We start from the raw sequence: 18106 nt of genomic DNA, 5'->3' as shown, positions 1-18106 counted from the left end.
AAATAAACTATTAGGTTTTGTTATTTTGTTGTTTCTCAGCTTGCAGTGGTCTGAACAAGATCTAAAAAGATACCCAGCAATTTTGAGGATCTGAAATTGTGTAGATTGAATATAGGTATTTGGAAAAAAAAAAAAAAAAGGCAGGAATGCTTTTTGTGGAGCTAGTACTACATTTTCTACAACTAGATGTATTCTGATAATGTGATATAATGTAATCAAGCTCTGCTTTTTCATGCTGTACTTTGCAATATATTTTGAAAGAAAAATAGTACAGTGTCTAAACTTGTAATATAATTTACCTTTTGATTATGCACTGAAGTAGATGAAAGAAAGTTTTTGGAACAACACACTCTGTACTGTTTGAAAGCATTCTGTGTTATGCTGGACATCATTATGATGGGAATATTACATTTATTATGTGATGGAATCTTCTCTTTTAGATTCAAAGAATATTAAAAAAGAGAAAGATGGCAAGAATCAGCAGGCAAACAACCCGTCTTTAAACAGTGGTAGGTATTGCAGCTGTCAGGTTATTAGTTAAGGTGTCCTGAAAGGAAACGTATGCATTTGGATTGCAATGTCTCTTGAGGCTTTTTTTTCCTCCTCTAATGTCTTTGAATATTACTGATGATAGTTAAAAACATACCATTGCTTTTGTTTAACTTAAAGCACATTTTGATGTAGCAAATGATGGTTGAAACTGCTTGACTTGAGTCTGATAGTTTTATTAGCTAAGACAAGTACTTGTTATACATATAATCAAAAACTCTCCATAAACACTAACTTTTTAGATCAGTTACTGATCTGTCTGTTGTTCTAATCATCTATTTCCCTGTTTAATGCCTTTTATACCACAGTTACCTTTACTTTCCTTAATGTATTTGCTGGTGCCAAAGAAAGGCTTTTTGGTGTTGCTAACTGGATTCTAATTTTATTTAAAAAAAAAATGTTTTCAAATCAATTTCAAATCAATTGTCTATCAATAACAAACTAAGGGAAACTTCACACTTACCAAAAATGATCCAGCTTCTTGTCAAACTTAGACAACTTCTGGTATATCCTCAGCAGGTGCCATGGGGCATCATATATGTGGGATTGCTGGGATGTGTGTGGGACTGCGGGCAGTTGCACCGTTGTGAGGTTCAGTAAGAGGGCAGCAACATCCCTATATGCTCCTCATATATTTGTGGTAGTTGCTTGAATTTGGGCCAGCAAGAATTGTCACGAGTACTGTTGACTGAAGTGGAAAATCTTTCTGGGAATCCTTAGCTCTTGATAAAGTTTCACTGGGTTACTTAAACTCTCACCCAGCTTGCATTTCCATACCCTCTGACTCCTAGTAAATGGCCTGTTTCAGGGGTTATCCTGGATACCACCTGAAGAGTGGGTTACTGTTGTGTATTCATTGAACGTACTGGTTGACCAGTGCAGTAATAGGGTGGTTGCCTTGATGACCTTCTGCATACGGATGAGATACCCTTCTACCACCAGCCATAGTACAGCTTGGTGCAGTTAAGTTTCTCAGACTTTTTTCTTTCACTTCTTGGGATTCTATCAGTGGTAGTGTTCTGCTCTGTTACAAATGCACTTTGCATGTCTCAGAGCACGTCTCGCTTCCCCTCTACAGCAGTGTAACTCCAGTCAGACTGGACTCAGCATGTCTGTGTTTCAAAATCAGGTTGTCTGACATGACAGATGGAGCCCCATAAGACAGCCCCCACCAGCAAAGTGCTGTTCACATGTGACTAAGATAACCATATTTTGTGAGTCACTATAAAACTTCTTGCCTTCTTCTGCAGTAGGGAACAGCATGTGGAAGATGCTTTGTGTAGGAATCGTGCTAAGCAAGCAGGCTTTACTCTGTCGTCAGTGTTCCTCCACTGGGGGCTAGCTGTTCATCAGCTTTCTGAGCACTGAATTTACTCATCAGATCCAGACTCAGCCCTGTCAAACACCTAGAGAGGAGTGACTTGCTCAATATCGTGCAAGGTATCTGATTTTTGATAGATTAAATGAAAATTTTTGTCCTGTGTTGTTGCTTGTTGGTGGCCAGGAAGAAGAAAGAGCCTCTTTTGGTCGTTGGTTGAAGGAAGTTGCTTTACAGTGCTTTGGGCTACAATCCAGCAAGTCTCCAGATTGTTCAGGGGGATGCGTGATAGGAAAAGTCGAAGAGGATGGGAAATAGAAATGTGAGAAGAGCAGCTGGAAAAAAAAAAATTAGGTAGGGAAAGGCAGGAGTAGAAAAATTCTAGCTGAATGATCCCAACGTGTGGAAGGTTAGAAGGAATAAAAGGAGGATGTGAAATACCTTATACTTTACCTACCGCGTTTGCAGGAGTGTGTAAACAAAAATTAAAAGGAAACATTGTCTTTGGCAAAGAGGGGTAGTAGGATGAAGACTAGAAAAGAGAGATCTCCGTGTCAGAAGTTTTAGGTGTGTGCTAAAGGATCCTTGGGATGAGATGAGAAGGCACGAGGTGCTCCATCTGTACAAACAGAACTTAGACTGTGGTAATACTGTACTAAGCAACAATAAACCAGAACCTTAGACTCTACATATTTACAAGCTACACTTGAATCGTAGTTTAAATCTTCAATTTAAAATTTGTAAAACTTGGATTGGAACTAAACTGAAGCATTGTGTGTGGAAGAGGACGATGGAGTTAGGGAGCACTCCAGCAAACGGGACGTCCACTTGTCCATGGGACCAGATGGGGCCTGTGGGACTTGTCTGATTTGGGGCTTCCCTATCATTTTGGTGACTGGGGAAGCCTGATGATGACTGGAAGAAGGCAAACCACATACCTGGGGTCAAGAAGGGAGTATTTGGGGAACTCCAGGTCGGGCTGGTGGGGGCCCTGTACATCTCAGGGGAAGACACCTGCACCTGGGGCCTGCTGAGGCCAGGCAGGCCGGAGGCGGGCTGCCTCAAAAGGAGCACTGCCAAAAGGGCCTGCGAGGCAGCAGTGTGCTCTTGTGGTGACAAACGTCAACTACACCCCCGGTCAAAGCAGCAAAGATGTAGGCAGAGGGCCGAGAGAAGGGGTTTGCTCCTTCTTCTTGGTGTTTGTGACACCGTGCCTGGAGCACTCTGCTCAGTTTTGAGCTCCCCAGCATGGAGATGACAGTGACATACCAGAGCAAGTCAGCAGGCAGGCCACCACAAGCAAGAAGGTTGTGAGATATAAGCAGAAAATGGATAACAGCACCAGAAGAATGATTTCCTTGGCTGGAAGAAGCAGCAGCTTGTGGGAGATGATCTTGCTGTCTTGAATTGCCTGACAGGTGGCTGTGGAGAAGACCAAGATGGATGCATCTCCAAGGTGCAGTGGAAGGATGTCTTGGCCATGCTTGTTGGGATGTGAAGTGTTCCTGTGTCATGTGAGGGAAAAAAATATTCACGTAGAGGGTGATGAAACCCAGGAATTGGGGTTTAGAGGTTACCCACAGAGATCCTCAGAACTCAGCAGCCTTGCTGTGATGGGACCTGCTTTGAGCAGCCGAGCTAGCAGCCTTGTGGGGTCCCTTCTAGACGAAGTTATTCTGTGATGGGCAGAGCTGGTCAAAAAGAGGCAGGTTTGGGAAGAACAGCAAGTGCCATTGGTGCGTGGGGCATTGACTCTAAGCCTGTGCTATTGTGAGCAACAATGGCATAAACTTATTTCATCCATTTTTTGTTATTGTTTTTTAATTAATCAGGCTGTTGGGCCACGCTGATTTATTTATTTTTTTGTGTGTGTTACTGTTTTAGAATTGCATTCCTGTGCTGGCTACAAACTATTTTTTTATTTTTTTACCAAGTGTCCTAATTACCTTCTGTGATTTTTTTTTTGTTTGTTTCGTTTTCCCTGTTCCCACTATATGCTTATTTGTTCTTCAGCATAAAAACTCCTTTTTTCAATTTTCTCTTTGCTGCTGGGTTGGTAGAGTTGGGCTTGTTGCATAATAGGTTTTTCTTGTGCTGTTTAGTTCAGCCTGCAGGTTCGAGTGGGAAGGAGAATAGAATGCATGTTAAATCATTTAGCAGGAGCTCGTTTTCTTGAATTTTCTTCATTTGTCAGAAGTCGTATGTTTTCAGGGGCTTTAGAGTTAGGAAGATGTAGAAAATAACTGTTTCTTTACCTGTGCATGTTGGATACAAAGAAGCTTTTTTGGTAATTTTTTTTTTTTTTTCCCATGTGGTTGTCTTCCTAGACATGCATCTTCTATGCTACCAACATACTTTCATTTCCCTTTTCTATGATTGCAGTAATTAAATGATAATTACAGGCATCTCTGAGACCTTTAATTTACTACAGTTATCTTCAGAAGTGGAGTGGTTCTAATGTAAGCTTCAGATCATTTTGCTTGATGAAAATGGTTCTAATACCTAGGATTTCACGTCCTGTTATAACAACTAAGGTAGTTTGGGAAATGCAGACGTATGGATGTAATGTTTTCAGAGGGGGTGAAATAGGGTTTCTCCTCTTGAAAGGTGTCCTACCAAAATGTCGTCGTTAGCAGCCTGTACACAGTCCAGTCTGCCAAATTAACAGCTCTTGAAATGTTACTGACTTGTTATATAGTTAGCAATTGCATGCCTTCTGCGGTGTCACAGACAGATCATTCATACCCTTTTGAGTCTGCTGTGACAAAAAATGAGGATCTGAGCAGCCCAGAGGGGTGTTTCTCTTCTGCTTGAAGCCCCATGTAAGTGCCTCACTAAGTGCTGTACTAATGCAGGCAAGCACTAGGTTAAAACCGACAGACATCCTTCAGAGAAGCAGTGTGCAAGAAAACACTGACGTTTTCTGGTTGTTTCTTTGCTTCTGAAAATTGCAGGGAAGTGTTTAGCTGTGCTCAGTAGTGTTTTTACTGATAACCATGATGCAATTTCTCCATTGCTGCTACGGATTATGCTCTGTGAAGTGACTGCTGCTTGGAGCCACTGGGTGGCATCATTGCATTATTTTGGGATGGGTTAAGTGATGATCTGCTCTTCAAGAACACCAGGAAGATGCCAGCTGCCTGAACAAGAAAACTAAACAAACAAGCTCGCCTAGGTGATTTAAGGACAAAAACTGTGGTGTGGTAGTTTTTCTCTTGTGCTTTATATTGATTTAATGCTTGCTTATATCTGTGGCGTTAGTGCTTCGTACTGTTCCAGTTGTTCAAAAAATGGTAACGCTGATTAAATCAAATGCAGGATACACTCAGCTGTGTACATAAGCAATGCCAATATTAACACTGGAAAAAATGATTCTGTTGCTGAACATTACAATAGTATTTACCTTAAAAAGACAGACCTTTATGTGACTTCAGAGGAAAAGACAGAAAGATGCAGTTGGAAGGCCGAGCTAATCCTTTTGATCTATTGGACTGGGGATAGTGGTTCTCAACATATGCTTCATCGGACACAAAACATCTGTGTTTTTTTTTTTCCATGTATTATTTCAGCACTCCTCTGAAGTTGTTATACCAGTGCTGCTGTTCCCATGCACTTGTTAGGGGCACTGAGATGTGGAACCACTGATGGGATTTGTCCGGGGATGCTTGGGAGGTCTTTGTGCAGAGAATTAAGTCTAGATATCCCAACTTGTGTCTTTGTGTGTGGACCACAAAACGAAGAACTCGTGGGAAGTTTATATTGGTATCTGCCAATTGTGTGATTTCTGCTGATGGATATACAGAAAGCTATTTCAAGGGTTGTGTATTTTGCAAAGATGGAGTTTACATTTTATTGTAATCCTCTTCTTGGAAAAAAATGTATTCTATGAGATAGTTGGATGTTTTTTTTTTTTTTTTTTTTTTCCCCTCTCTTTCCCCAACCTCTCTTAATTTGTGTTCCCTTTAAAACTGTCAGTATGATCTTTTTTATCTTATGTCTTCCAGAGCAGTTTAATTGGGATGACTATCTGAAAGAGACTGAATCAGTAGCTGCCCCTCTGCATTGCTTCAGACAGGTATGCCAAATACTTTGCAAGTGTATGTGTGTGTGCTTCCATGTTACAGGGTGATGATGAAGCAACTTTTATGTTCGGACTGCTTGCAAACTTTCTGTTTGACTTCTTTTGATCTCTGTTTATCAGTAGCTTACAGTTTTGGCAGAAGCCAGAGGCTGAGATTTTCCATTCTTGGTTTCTGCCTTAAGCCAAACTTTGAGGGTTTCATTAAAGTTGTAGCTTTGGACTCTTTTTCTTCAAAAGAAGACTAGTTAATGAAAACAGATAGAAGATATTTCTGAACTCTGATAAGCCTATTTTTTTTCCAGTAATCTTGGAGGTTTACTGTGAGAATTAAAATTTGGCTGATAATCAGAGGAGTCTTTCTCCAGCCCCATTTCTGTAAGAGTCCTTTCAATTCTGAGAAGCTACAAGATGTACAAAATACACGTTTGCATGTGCAGGAGAACTTATTCACTGCTTCTTTTCTGGATCTCTCAAATATGTTGCATTTGGGCTCTTTCAGAGCAGGGTGTAATAGATACTGGAGTTCAAAAAATACATTAACAAAAAAAAAAAAAAAAAAAAACGAGGGGAAAGACTTTTTACTAGGGCCTGTAATGACAGGAGAAGTGGCAGTGTTTCTTAACTGAAAGTGGATAGATTTAGATTGGATATAAAGGAGAAATTCTTCACTCAGAGGGTGGTGAGGCCCTGGCACAGGCTGCCCAGAGAAGCTGTGGATGCCCCATCCCTGGAGGTGCGCAAGGCCAGGCTGGATGGGGCTTTGGGCAGCCTGGGCTGGTGGGAGGTGTCCCTGCCCATGGCAGGGGGGCTGGAACTGGGTGGTCTTTAAGGTCCCTTCCAACCCAGACCTTTCTGTGATTCTGTGATAGAATACAAAGGAAATACTAGATTTATCATGAAGAAAACTATTTGCCCCTGAACTTAGTGTAGTTACGGTTGCTGAAGTGGTACTTCTGCTAGGCAAAATATGGAGAGTGGCTAAGGTTAAACGTATCAAAGGTAGGAATTTAAAAGATCAAGTTTACTGAAGTGCTTGCACGTGCTAGCTACAGTCTCAGGTTCTCAGGATTCAGTATTGTTCCTCGTTCAGTAAGAGGTTGTAAGGAGTGCAAGTTCTGTTCACCCCTTGTCCTTTGGTTTTGTATCTATGTGCCGGTGCAGTTTAAATCAACCCATCTTGTGTAAGCTAATGTGCTGGTTTACCAAGCTGGGCAGCTGAGCTCCACCACAACCACGCTCTCACTCCCCCTCCTCAAAGGGAAATGCTCCTGCGTGGGCTCCTCTCCACAAGCAGCAGCTCCGGCCCAGGGCCTGCTCCTGCGGGGGCTCTCCATGGGCCGCAGCCTCCTCCAGGCCACATCCACCTGCTCCACTGGGGGTCCTCCACGGAGGGGATGGAGCGTGGAGATCTGCTCCATGTGGGACCCATGGGCTGCAGGGGGACAGCCTGCTCCACCAGGGGCCTCTCCACAGGCCACAGGGGAACTGCTGCTGCCTGCCTGGAGCACCTCCTGCCCTCCTGCTGCACTCACATGGGGGGCTGCAGGGCTGCTTCTCACTCCTCGCTCTCCCAGCTGCCATTGCCCAGCAGTTTTCTTCCCCTTTCTTATATTTGCTCTCCCAGAGGTGCAAACGGCATAACTTACTGGCTTTTGGCTGTGGGCAGAGGCAGATCCATTTGGAGCTGCCTGGAGCTGGCCCTTATCTAACATGGGGCAGCTGCTGGGCTCTTCTCACAGAAGCCACCCCTGCAGCCCCCACAACCAGAACCTCACCATGTAAACCCACTCCAGCTAATGACCTTCAGCTGGTTAGCCCTCTGGAGACTGTCATCTCTGCAGGGATTTTTCTCTCTGTAGGGGGAGCTGCGGTCCAGTCTGTTCCCAAGTTGAGGAGTGTCTGAGCTGGCTGCATAGAATTACGTAGGAAGAGTTTCAGTGTGTATGCCTTCACGGTACTGGGCAGATGGATGCTGAGGGATCGGGTAGTTGAGGTTGGGAGAACTGTACCAGGTGTGACAAGCTGGGCATGTGTGGTTTGCTGGACTGCATCTGTTCAGAAAGGTATCTTCGAGGGTTCGCTGGCAGTCTGTGATAACTGGCCTCCAGTGGGGACCAAACAAAAAGCAACATGAATGGATAATCCAAGGAGGAGAGGAGCATCACACAGCATATGTGAAATTGCTTGGAGGAACAGAGAACAGGGAGAGGGGAGAGCAGGTGGTAGTGTTTCCTCATACTAGATCTTGAATCCCAGCTTTCTCTTCAGGAGATGAGCATAAATGCCCTTCTCATGCTGCTTTCAGTGAGAGAGGGCTAAAAAATAGCAATGTCCCAATCTCTTTTTGCCTGGAGCACCTAAAATTTATTATCTTCAGAAATTAATTCTACAGTATGTGGTTTTCAGAGTGGATACCAGCTAAGGGCAGAGACCCCAAGCCCTGCCTGGGTAGAGGCAGAGAGCAGCAGTGCCATGTTCACAGCCCATGGGCCACGATGACCAGAGCAGATGCTCTTGAGATGTGTAGCTATGGCAGACAACCATTCAGGAGCCTTTCTGTGTGTCTTTCTTGCATCTTTCTCTTTGCTACTAATGCTCAAGAGGTCTGAACTGAACAGAATAACATCTTAAATAAAGGTGTTTAAGTAATGTGCACTAACTGAGATACATAAATCCGAGTGACTTGGATTGCTTAAGCAGTGTGTGGGTTGGGAAGAAGAGCTTTAATGTCTGTGCTTAGCAAATTTCAAAACAATTTACATATGCAGACTTGCTGTTTCTTCTAGAGGTTGACCTTTAAGTAGAAAGTGATACGCAATGTTAATTATCGCAGTGCTGGCTCCTCTCACTAATTAATGTTTGCATATTTTAGAAACTAAAGCGCTTGAGCTTTGTGTAGGACTAATTTGACTTTTATTGGGTTGCCCATGAATTGTACATGTCATTTTCACTCTGTGTAATGAAAGAAAGACGCTGTTCTGGCCAGCCAAAAAGCAAGCGGAGAGAAGTTTAATTTGACAATTATATCCAAAAACTGTGACTTGTGGGAATTTTACAAAGTTCAAATTTTGTAGTAATTAAAAATGACCTGGGGAGCAGTAGATTAAAGTCTCTACCATAAATTAAGATACAGGCATAGACAGCTAATGGGAATTGATTAGAGCCTTTATCTTAATTCAGCTTGTATTTTATCTGTTGCTCTCGGTTGTTTTTAATTACTACCTACAATTTTGAAGCATTTCACATCCTTTTCTCTCACCCTGCAACTTCTTTTCAAGCAGCTGAAAATTTAAAACGTAAAAGCTCCTTGTGGTTTGAACAGAGGTTAAATCAAGGCTCTTAATCTAGCAGGTTTTATTATTTTGCTGCAAGGAACTGGTATGGAGGAGTCACCTTTTTAGTACAGTGCCTTGAGTTGTTACTATTTAAACAAGCTCACCTTTCCTACAAACAAATAAACCAAGTTCCTAAATTTTCAATCTCAGTTGCCTTTCATGGTTGTAGAAAGTAACAGCTTGACAAGCAATATCCTGAAATTGAATTGCCCTTTAAATTTAATATGCTCAGGCTTCCCTTTCAGACAGCCTGCTGGCTAAATGCAGCACTGGCAGATGCTACCCTCAACTCTCACTGAATATTGCTTGTCTTTGGGTGTGTTTTTGGTTTGTTTTTTTTTTTTTTTTTTTTTTTTGGGGCGGGGGGGGGGGGCTCTGGCTCCTCCAGGGCTCCTCCTGTTGATCTGTGTCTGTTTGGAACACTGCACCTGCACAGCATGGCGAAGGTAGAGCAAGATACGCTTTAAAAAATTGAATGTGGTGGAGACAAAATATTGCTAACACTTGTTCAGGTAGCAAGCTTCTTCAGCCCAGGCATACAGGTGCACCCTGTGTGCCTACTGTGGATCCCAACCCTACCTGACCTGGCCAGACAGGCAGGGGAAGGGGCACAGAAATCTGGTGAGTGTGAATGCCTGTGTTTGTGGTCCTGCTACCTGCCTCCTGTGTTGGGATTTGGGTTGTGTGAGTCTGTATTGGGTAGTTACTGGGTTAAAATGGCACGTGGAAGGCTGCCTGTGGTTCTTGGTGTCTGTGTCCAGGAGCAGCTTCCTCCTGGAGGAGGTGCAGAAAAGGTCTTCCAGGATGCGAGAGTAGCAGTCATCACCTCCTACAACAAACCTCAGTGCTTGGCTTGCTTAACTTGATGAAACATTACTGCAAAATGATCAGGTTGCCCTCTGGAAATACACTGTAGATTTTGTTATTAGGTTCAAAGATGCAGAGAGAATTTAAGGTAAGATATAATATTGGATAAAGTTACCACGAGCAAGTTCAGGCTGGAAGGGAAGAGATAGCTAAAGAGAACAGTGAGATTTGGAGTCATCTTTCTACGTGACTAGGTGAATCATTCAATCCCAGTTAGCGTTGATACAAATTTTTGATTGTAATTAGATGAGCTTATTGCCTACATTACTCCAGTAGGCAAGCAAGCAGACTGCCATCCAGTCAGTCTCTGGCAGCACTGTGTTGTTCCGTGAGCTTTTCTCTTTTCCTGGTAACAGCTCAGTAAGAAAATACTCTCCTTCTCTTTTTAACCTTTAGCTGTGACATAAAGATCAGCTCAAAGACCAAGTTGCATTCATCACATTTCTTTTTCCCCGTGCCATTATCTTTTTCCAAAAATCTCATGGCTGCTAATTAATTGCCATTTCATTGTGTGTTTGTATGAACGTATTCAGTTCTCTGTGAATCAGCACAGGCTGCAGTTCATATCTCACCACAGAAGTCCTGTGTGTCTTTAGGACTGTCTGTTTCCTTTTTCTGTAAACTGCAGTTAGCATTAATTCCTTTTTCTTCTTTCTTTGCATTATAAGCTCTTTTTTTTTTTGATGCAGAACCTTTTTCATGACTTAAGCTTTTTTTAGTGCCTAGTGCTGTAGGGTCCAAATTTTGTTTGAATTTCCAAAACATTACGAAAATGAGAATTACTAGTTTTCAGTTCAAAAGCAATATTTATTCTTGTTTGTTTGGTTTTGTTGATTGTCATGTTTCTTGAGGTCCTAGCTTTCCGTTCACTGCAAGTATTAATCCCCCATCTTTGTATTCCTGTTTTTGTCAGGATTCCCTTGTTACCCTTCCTGGCAGTGCTGATCTTTTTAGCAGGCAGTCGTTTATGAAGCAGAAACACCAAGTGTCTGAGATGGTGCTGGTGGGAGGTTATCCACACTTCTTCTCTGATCTGCTGCTAAATGCTGCAAGTTGAAAAGCTTCTTGATATTTAGCAGTTATTTGTAATGTTTGGGTGAACGAAAGCTGTATAGTGACCTAGCTAGTACATTTAGCAACACTAAAGAAAGTAAGAAAAGGTCTTTTGTCTCTTACTGTAGTCCAGAAGTCCACCTACGAATGATTTCAAAGTCGGCATGAAGCTGGAAGCCCACGATCCTCGCAACGTTACCTCGGTCTGCATAGCCACGGTCATTGGAATCACTGGTGCCAGGCTAAGGTTGCGGCTTGATGGAAGTGACAACAAAAATGATTTCTGGAGGCTCGTGGATTCCTCGGACATACAGCCCATTGGCACCTGTGAGAAGAAAGGGGGCATGCTCCAGCCTCCGCTGGGTAAGAAACAGAGCTTCTGAACCCACGTGTATGGAGTAATGCTCTTGTGTAGTTGATTTTACCTTTTTGGCTTGGCAAATTCAGCGGTACTAACATTTCATCAAACCGTTATTTAACTGGAAAGGAGAGGTGAGCAAACTAATTCAGGGTAAGTGAAATGTGGGGTTTTCTTCTTTTTGGATTCTTTTGACGTAAGAATGAGCAGCGTAATTGCTGTGGGTTCTTTTGTTTGTTTGTTTGCTTGCTTTTAGTTTTTAGTGGAGGTCCTCAGTGTTAGATGGTAGTGTCTGACAGCATTTGTAACAGTGAGACAGTCATGTGCCCCTTCTAAAAACGTTCCCTGGCACACACCCTACCTCCTGAGTAGGTAACATTTTCATCCTAGGTGCTGTCCGTGCTCCTTTTAGTAGACCTTCATAAGAATTGAGAGTGCTGGAGAAGACTGACTCCTGTTTTCCTCTTAAGGAAACCAGAGTGGCCCACTAGAAGGCGCTCCCTGTTAACCAGAGTGTGAAAGGCTCAGCTGGGCTGCAGAAGGTGCATACAGTTCAGAACAACTGGAATGTTTTCTCAGGCACTCTGAGCAAATTGTGATCTGGGAAAGGTGGCACTGGGTTGGTTAATGCAGCATTCTGCTCAGAGGCAGGAAAAAGGCACTCCAGAGCTCTAGCAAGCTGCAAGCTTACTGCATGCAATTCTCAGCTACTCAAGTTGACAGATGTGGGTTGGATCAGTTTGCCATGAGGAGTTTGTGAGCATGACAAACCTCAACGCACAGGATGCAGCTATCCTGGGCTTAGAGGGAGTCTGCAGGATTTCTTTTGCCTTCCATGAGCAGTATGGCCCACGGCATGTCTCCCCAAACTGAGAAATGGTGCTTGGGCTTAGTCAAAGCTTACTGTGAAAGTTTATTAAATGTGGAACTGTACAAAGGAATTCCTTGCTATAAAACAAATGCTCAAAATTAACTGATTAATTACTGTGGGTCATGTAATTGTGGTATCATTTTTGTCTGCTGTGATTAATCAGTATATCTAGATCTACATTCTTGTACCATGTTTGTTATATCTAAAAATTCTAGGTGTGGAAATCTTTAAAGAAACTGATTTTTCACGTTGGTCTGAAAATAGTTCAGCTTTTGAAAAGATGGAAAAATAATAGCCAACATTTACTTTAATTTTCTCCCCACAAAACCAAGCCAAAACACAACAGTAACACTTCTTTTATTCTGCTATTTCTTGTAATGTTTAAAAGATGCAAGAAATAATGTTCTTAATGTAAAAAATGAACTGTAGCCAAGAATTGCTTATTGTTGTCTTCCTGTCTTATGGTTCTGGCTTTGGTGTCTTCTAACTGTGACATGTGGCAAGGCAGAGGTGCAGTGAAGAAGACTGGTATGCTTCCTCTTAGTGGCCTCTCAAGAAACCAGTCAACCATATTTGTTAACAGCTTTTGGATCTTCTGCTAGAAAGGTGAAGCGAAAGGGGTAATTTCATTACAGCATGAAACTTGATTTGCTCCTAAGCAGGCAAACAGATACAGCAGCAGTCCACGTAACCATTAAGATGCTTCATGTAGATTAACAGGGTAGATTTTTGTGCTGTTGTGCTGCTTTAGAAACACAAGAAAGCAGTGCAGCTTGGGCGCCAGTCTGCAGAAGTATTAGTTGAGATAGAGTCTGAACCCAAAAGGGTTTATTTTTTCCTTATTTTATATGGATGTAGACATTTTGAATGGAAACACTGGAAATTTTTGAGATTGGAGGGGAATATTCTGATTTTTTTTTTTTTTTTTTTTTGAGAAGTAACTCAGTGTAGCTTCTCTGAAGTGCTTGGTACAACCTTGTAGAACGAGTACAGTCATACCAGTATGAGCAAGGGTAGTAATAGAGAAGAGGACGTCTGTTCTTACGTGTATGTATGGCATTAAAATTATGGCTTTAGTCCAGGATGACAGTGATTTTTATTTTTTTTTTTAAACTTGTTTCTAAACTATCCTGATGAATAACACAACTCTGGGTTATGTATAATGGGGACAGTCGATCCATTACAAAGAGAAACTTTCCGTGACCATCAGCAGCAGGACTGATGCCGTTACAGAATCACAGAATTTTCTAGGTTGGAAGAGACCTCAAGATCATCGAGTCCAACCTCTGACCTAAATCCACGTTCTCTGGATACTCTTTCTTACTCCTGTTCGGTCAGGCTGCTTGTAGTGCAGCACCAAACAAGCAGATGTTTCCCTGCATCTAGAAACATAAGCTTACCTGCCTTCAGAACAATTGCTGTTATTCAGCAAAGAATGCAAGTGCCATTATTTTTGTCCCTCCTGTCTTAGATTTTTTTTTAGAGATAGGCTGAATTCCAGCAATCAAGCATTCTGGCATACCTAGATAAATTTTTGAAAAAGCTTTCTTGGCAGCTTTACAGCATCCTGTTCCTGGGCAAAGCTGGGAGCTAATTGGGTGTATAATTACCTCCTGTTAGACATTTAAGCAACCGATTTTTTTATTATTTTTTTTTCCCTGAGTAGTAGGGAACCTTCTGGATACTAATGCTCTGGTTATCTCATAATCACAAGTTAAAATAGCCCCTCCTCCCTGATTTTAACATCGGTTTAATTATACGTGTTACCTAAGGTTTTTGAGAAAATGATTAGTGTAGGAAAAGTGTTCTTGTTCCAGCTTCTGGTTTTCAAAGGGGAGCTTTTATGGTTTTGAGAGCTTAATGTTCTCAACAAATTACGGTGAAGATAACGTTTTGTATGGTTTTTACCAGGACAACTTACAGGACAAGTGAAGCTAATTGAAACTGTTGTGTAGTTGTCGTTCCTCTGTCTTTGTGTATGTATCCTGTCTCTGCTAGCTGCTTAGGAATATTGCATTTCAGTAATCACACGTGTTTAGATTGCATAAAGACGCTGGTGTCAAACCAGGGGTGATGATCAGCTCAGCAGTCCTCAAATTATGAGGCCATTCCTCAGGTGTGAGCTTTGTGTTAATTTGGGTGTTGCATAGGCAGTTCCACCATGTAAACTGTTTATCCAACTGAAAATAGCTTGAAGCTGCAAGTTCAAGGACTGCTAAACCATATGATCCATGCAGTCCAACTTTAGATGATGTAATGATTTAACTGATGAAGAATTGCAAATCCATTCCACCTTTCTAGGGACATTTTTTTCCAACAGAATCTTCAAGATTTGGTTGTGAGGAAGTTCCTTAGTTCCTGGCAGGTTTTGGTAATGTTTGCTTTGTGGAGGAATGTCCAATTCTCACTATTACATCACTTTTCCTGTAAAAATCTGCCAGATATACAGGATACTAAAGATGTAGAAAAAATGTCCACTGCATTTGTTACCTTACTCATTACTTTGAAGCATTCATTTGGAAAACACAGAAAGCAAAGGGGGTATTTTTCATTTTGTTTCTTTAACCAGAGAGTAGATTCTGAGGGAAGGTTCTCAGGAACGAGAGTGTTTTCAGCTAAACCTTTGTTCTCCTTGAATAAGGTAGTTCAGCTGAACAAATTTGATTACTGTTTGTGCTTTTTATTCACTTGTTTAATGAAGGATGTTGAAGTAGAAATATCTTCCAGTTTGTTTCTCGATATGATACATGCTTTTATTAAAGTCATTTTATGTTTGTTCTTCTCTGTTGTGTGCTCTTTGTTGAAGAATTTCTATTTATTTATTTTGGGGACGGAAGAGGAGAAACCAGGTGGTCTTTTTCTCGCCTGTGGTCTGGTGAAAGAATTAAAACAGCTTCAAAAATTAGAGGGTCGCTCTTCGATAAATGAGGGAAGCTGGAGCTGAGGAAGTTGAGATTGAGAAGTGGCCCTGAAAGGTCATCTCGGTACATTTCTGTACCAGGGAGGTTCCACTGAGCCAGGGGCTATGTGGGATGACCTGGTAATCTCCTGTGCTAGAACGTGCATGTTGGTAGGTCTCACACACTTAATTGTAAAGTCACAAATCAACAAGTGCTGAAAATGGCCGTGTATTGCACAGCTTTCTGCACCAACACCTGCCCTGTCTGTTCCTTCTTGATCACTTTTATTTTGGCCATGTGCAAAACACAGGGAATTAGGCATTAGTAAAGCCGATTTTATATCATTTTCTTCCCGTTGTATCTCACAAACTGACGGTAGGGATATTGTATACGAGTAATTTATTTGTTACTTAGGATTCCAGATGAATGCATCTTCGTGGCCGATGTTTCTCTTAAGAACTCTAAATGGAGCTGAAATGGCACCCGCAGCATTCTTCAAGAAGGTAAGAGGAAAAGAGCCGCTACTAAATGAGTTTCCATCAGTTGGTCCATGATTGCATTTTTTTAGTGAGGATGCCAAGATAGTGCCTGTTGTCTGCAGCACAGGAAGGCCAGAAGATTATATAAAACTACTTTGAAGTGGATTGTCAAGGTACAAAACCAGACAGAATGTGATCTGCCTGTTGGATAGCATCTCTTTTCGTGAGCTGAGACTTCTAAAGTATGTTGTGTTGTTCAGAAAAATTGCATTAGTTCATTTTCTGTGTCCTGGATTTAAGATACGATGTATCATCTTACACTCCTTGACAGCATCACATTCACGTAGTGATTGTGCACAGGAGTAAAAAAAATTTGTTTAGTGGAGAGCAAGAACCATCAGAGAAAAGTAGTGCTCTGAAAGGTTTTGTTAAGTGTTTTCACTGGGCACATTACTCATCATGTAAAATGTAATCAGAAAGTAGTTGATGGTAGAAGAAGCTGCTTGTTTTTGAACATGACTTGGGTAAACTACTGTGAAACATGAAAAAACAATTTATGAAAACAATAGTAATATTAATGTGGCTTTGTTGTGATGCTGTCGCAATGGATGTCTTCATTTCTGATACTGAGAACGACATTCAGAAGTATGTCAGTAAATCAAGGAGTTGGTTTCAGGCCTGCAGCCACATCGCTTACATGTTAACTTACTGTAATTTGCGGGGCTGTGACGAATCATACTTCCTGTGCTGGCCTATCAGTATGTCTGAGATCATTTTTGGGGAATGAGGTTCCTGAGGCGGTCATTTGGGTTCCCTTGGGTCACAAGCTCGGCAGTGAGGGTACGCTTCTGCTGGTCACGTTGACTTTATTTCTGGTTCTCTTTTGTCCATTTGGAATTGGTCTAAGGCAGGCTTAGTTACCAGAGGCCTATAAATAACGTCCAGTGCTAATGAATTTTTCATGGGCTAATTGAGAGGTGAAGCTTTTACCAGACAGTTATCAGTCCCCAGAAATTCCCATTCCCTGCAAACCTCCTCTTCCTTATTAGCATGTAATGATTTCATCGTGGTGTCTTTGCTGTCTTGCTGCCGAGGCATAATGTATTGGGTGCAACCCATTGCTTATGTAAATACTTCCAGCACAGCCTGGCTGCCATGGGGAATTTTGCTAATTATCCCAACCCTGTTTGTGGGAATAGAATCTAGATTTTTATACCACAGAAGAGAAAAAGCAAATGTGAAGCATCAGTAAGTTTCTTTGGATGTCTACTGTAACTTTTTGAGAGTAGTGAGTATAAGAAATAAAAATGTTGAAGAAAAATGGATTTCCTGTTGCTGTTTTTTTTAATTATTATTATTTGTAAAGGGTCATACAAACGCAAATATTCTACCAATCTTACTTTTGTAGGAACCACCAAAACCTGTGACAAACTGCTTTAAAGTTGGAATGAAACTTGAAGCTATAGATAGAAAGAACCCGTACTTGATTTGCCCAGCAACCATCGGAGATGTGAAAGGAGATGAAGTTTTTGTTACGTTTGATGGCTGGAGAGGAGCATTTGACTATTGGTGCAGATGTGATTCTCGAGATATTTTCCCAGTTGGATGGTGTAGCTTGACAGGAGATGCATTACAACCACCAGGGAACAATGGTAAGATGACTAATAATATTGCTTAATTGTTTTTCCCCTCAATTACAGCAGAATTTTAAAAACCAGCTGGCTGTATGCAGATAAGACTGGATATTTGATTTGCGAGCAGTTGATGAGGACGAAATATTGTTGAATTTTCTTTACGTATTTTAAAGCTAATAGGATAGTTTCTGGGAAACAGGTTTGTCTGTTTGTAGTAACTCTGGAAGCATTTTATTTAATGCTCTACCATTGAAGGGCTTTTGATAATCTTGAATTTTCCTGGGCTTGTGAAAAATCTTGGACTAAACTAGTTTTGCCATTTGTATTGTAGATAGATGCTCCTGTTTAACGATACCAATATATTCTCTGCAGCAGCACTTTACATTAAGCTTACCGCTAAGAAAATAAAGTAAAATAATCTTTTAAAGAAGAGAATATTAGGGCAACTTTGCTTCTGTGAAGGTTGAAGGTTTCAAATATATATTTAGGAGGCTTTTGCTTCACACTCGCAAAATTCTGTCTCGTAGCTGCCTATTCTGAATGCTTTATCATCCTCGTACCTTTATGGATATTTGTGCTTAATGGTTATAGAGTCCTCTTAAGTAATGGCCACCTTGTTTTATAATCTGCAGCCGCCTACCCTAGACAGTCAAAAACAGAA

The 18106-nt window shown here is 41.5% G+C and overlaps 1 protein-coding gene across 3 annotated transcripts in view; it reads left to right on the top strand.

Moving 5' to 3' along the window:
* The window catches only part of SCML2 (Scm polycomb group protein like 2), a 66734-nt gene that overhangs the window by 14789 nt on the left and 33839 nt on the right, over positions 1-18106 (top strand). Inside the window, exons 3-7 of one of the 3 annotated variants that reach the window (XM_082761072.1) lie at positions 441-509; positions 5872-5942; positions 11332-11566; positions 15747-15835; positions 17220-17463. In XM_082761072.1, coding sequence (XP_082617198.1) covers positions 441-509; positions 5872-5942; positions 11332-11566; positions 15747-15835; positions 17220-17463 — 708 coding nt within the window. Of the gene's footprint in view, positions 1-440; positions 510-5503; positions 5943-11331; positions 11567-15746; positions 15836-17219; positions 17464-18106 lie in introns of those variants that run through there. The other 2 variants (XM_082761073.1, XM_082761071.1) reach the window with 2 other exon arrangements.

Source organism: Aythya marila, assembly GCF_965140915.1.
Source record: "Aythya marila genome assembly, chromosome: 1".
NCBI lineage: Eukaryota > Metazoa > Chordata > Aves > Anseriformes > Anatidae > Aythya > Aythya marila.
Note: the sequence above shows the minus strand (reverse complement) of the source record. Positions and strands in the feature narration are given on the sequence as shown.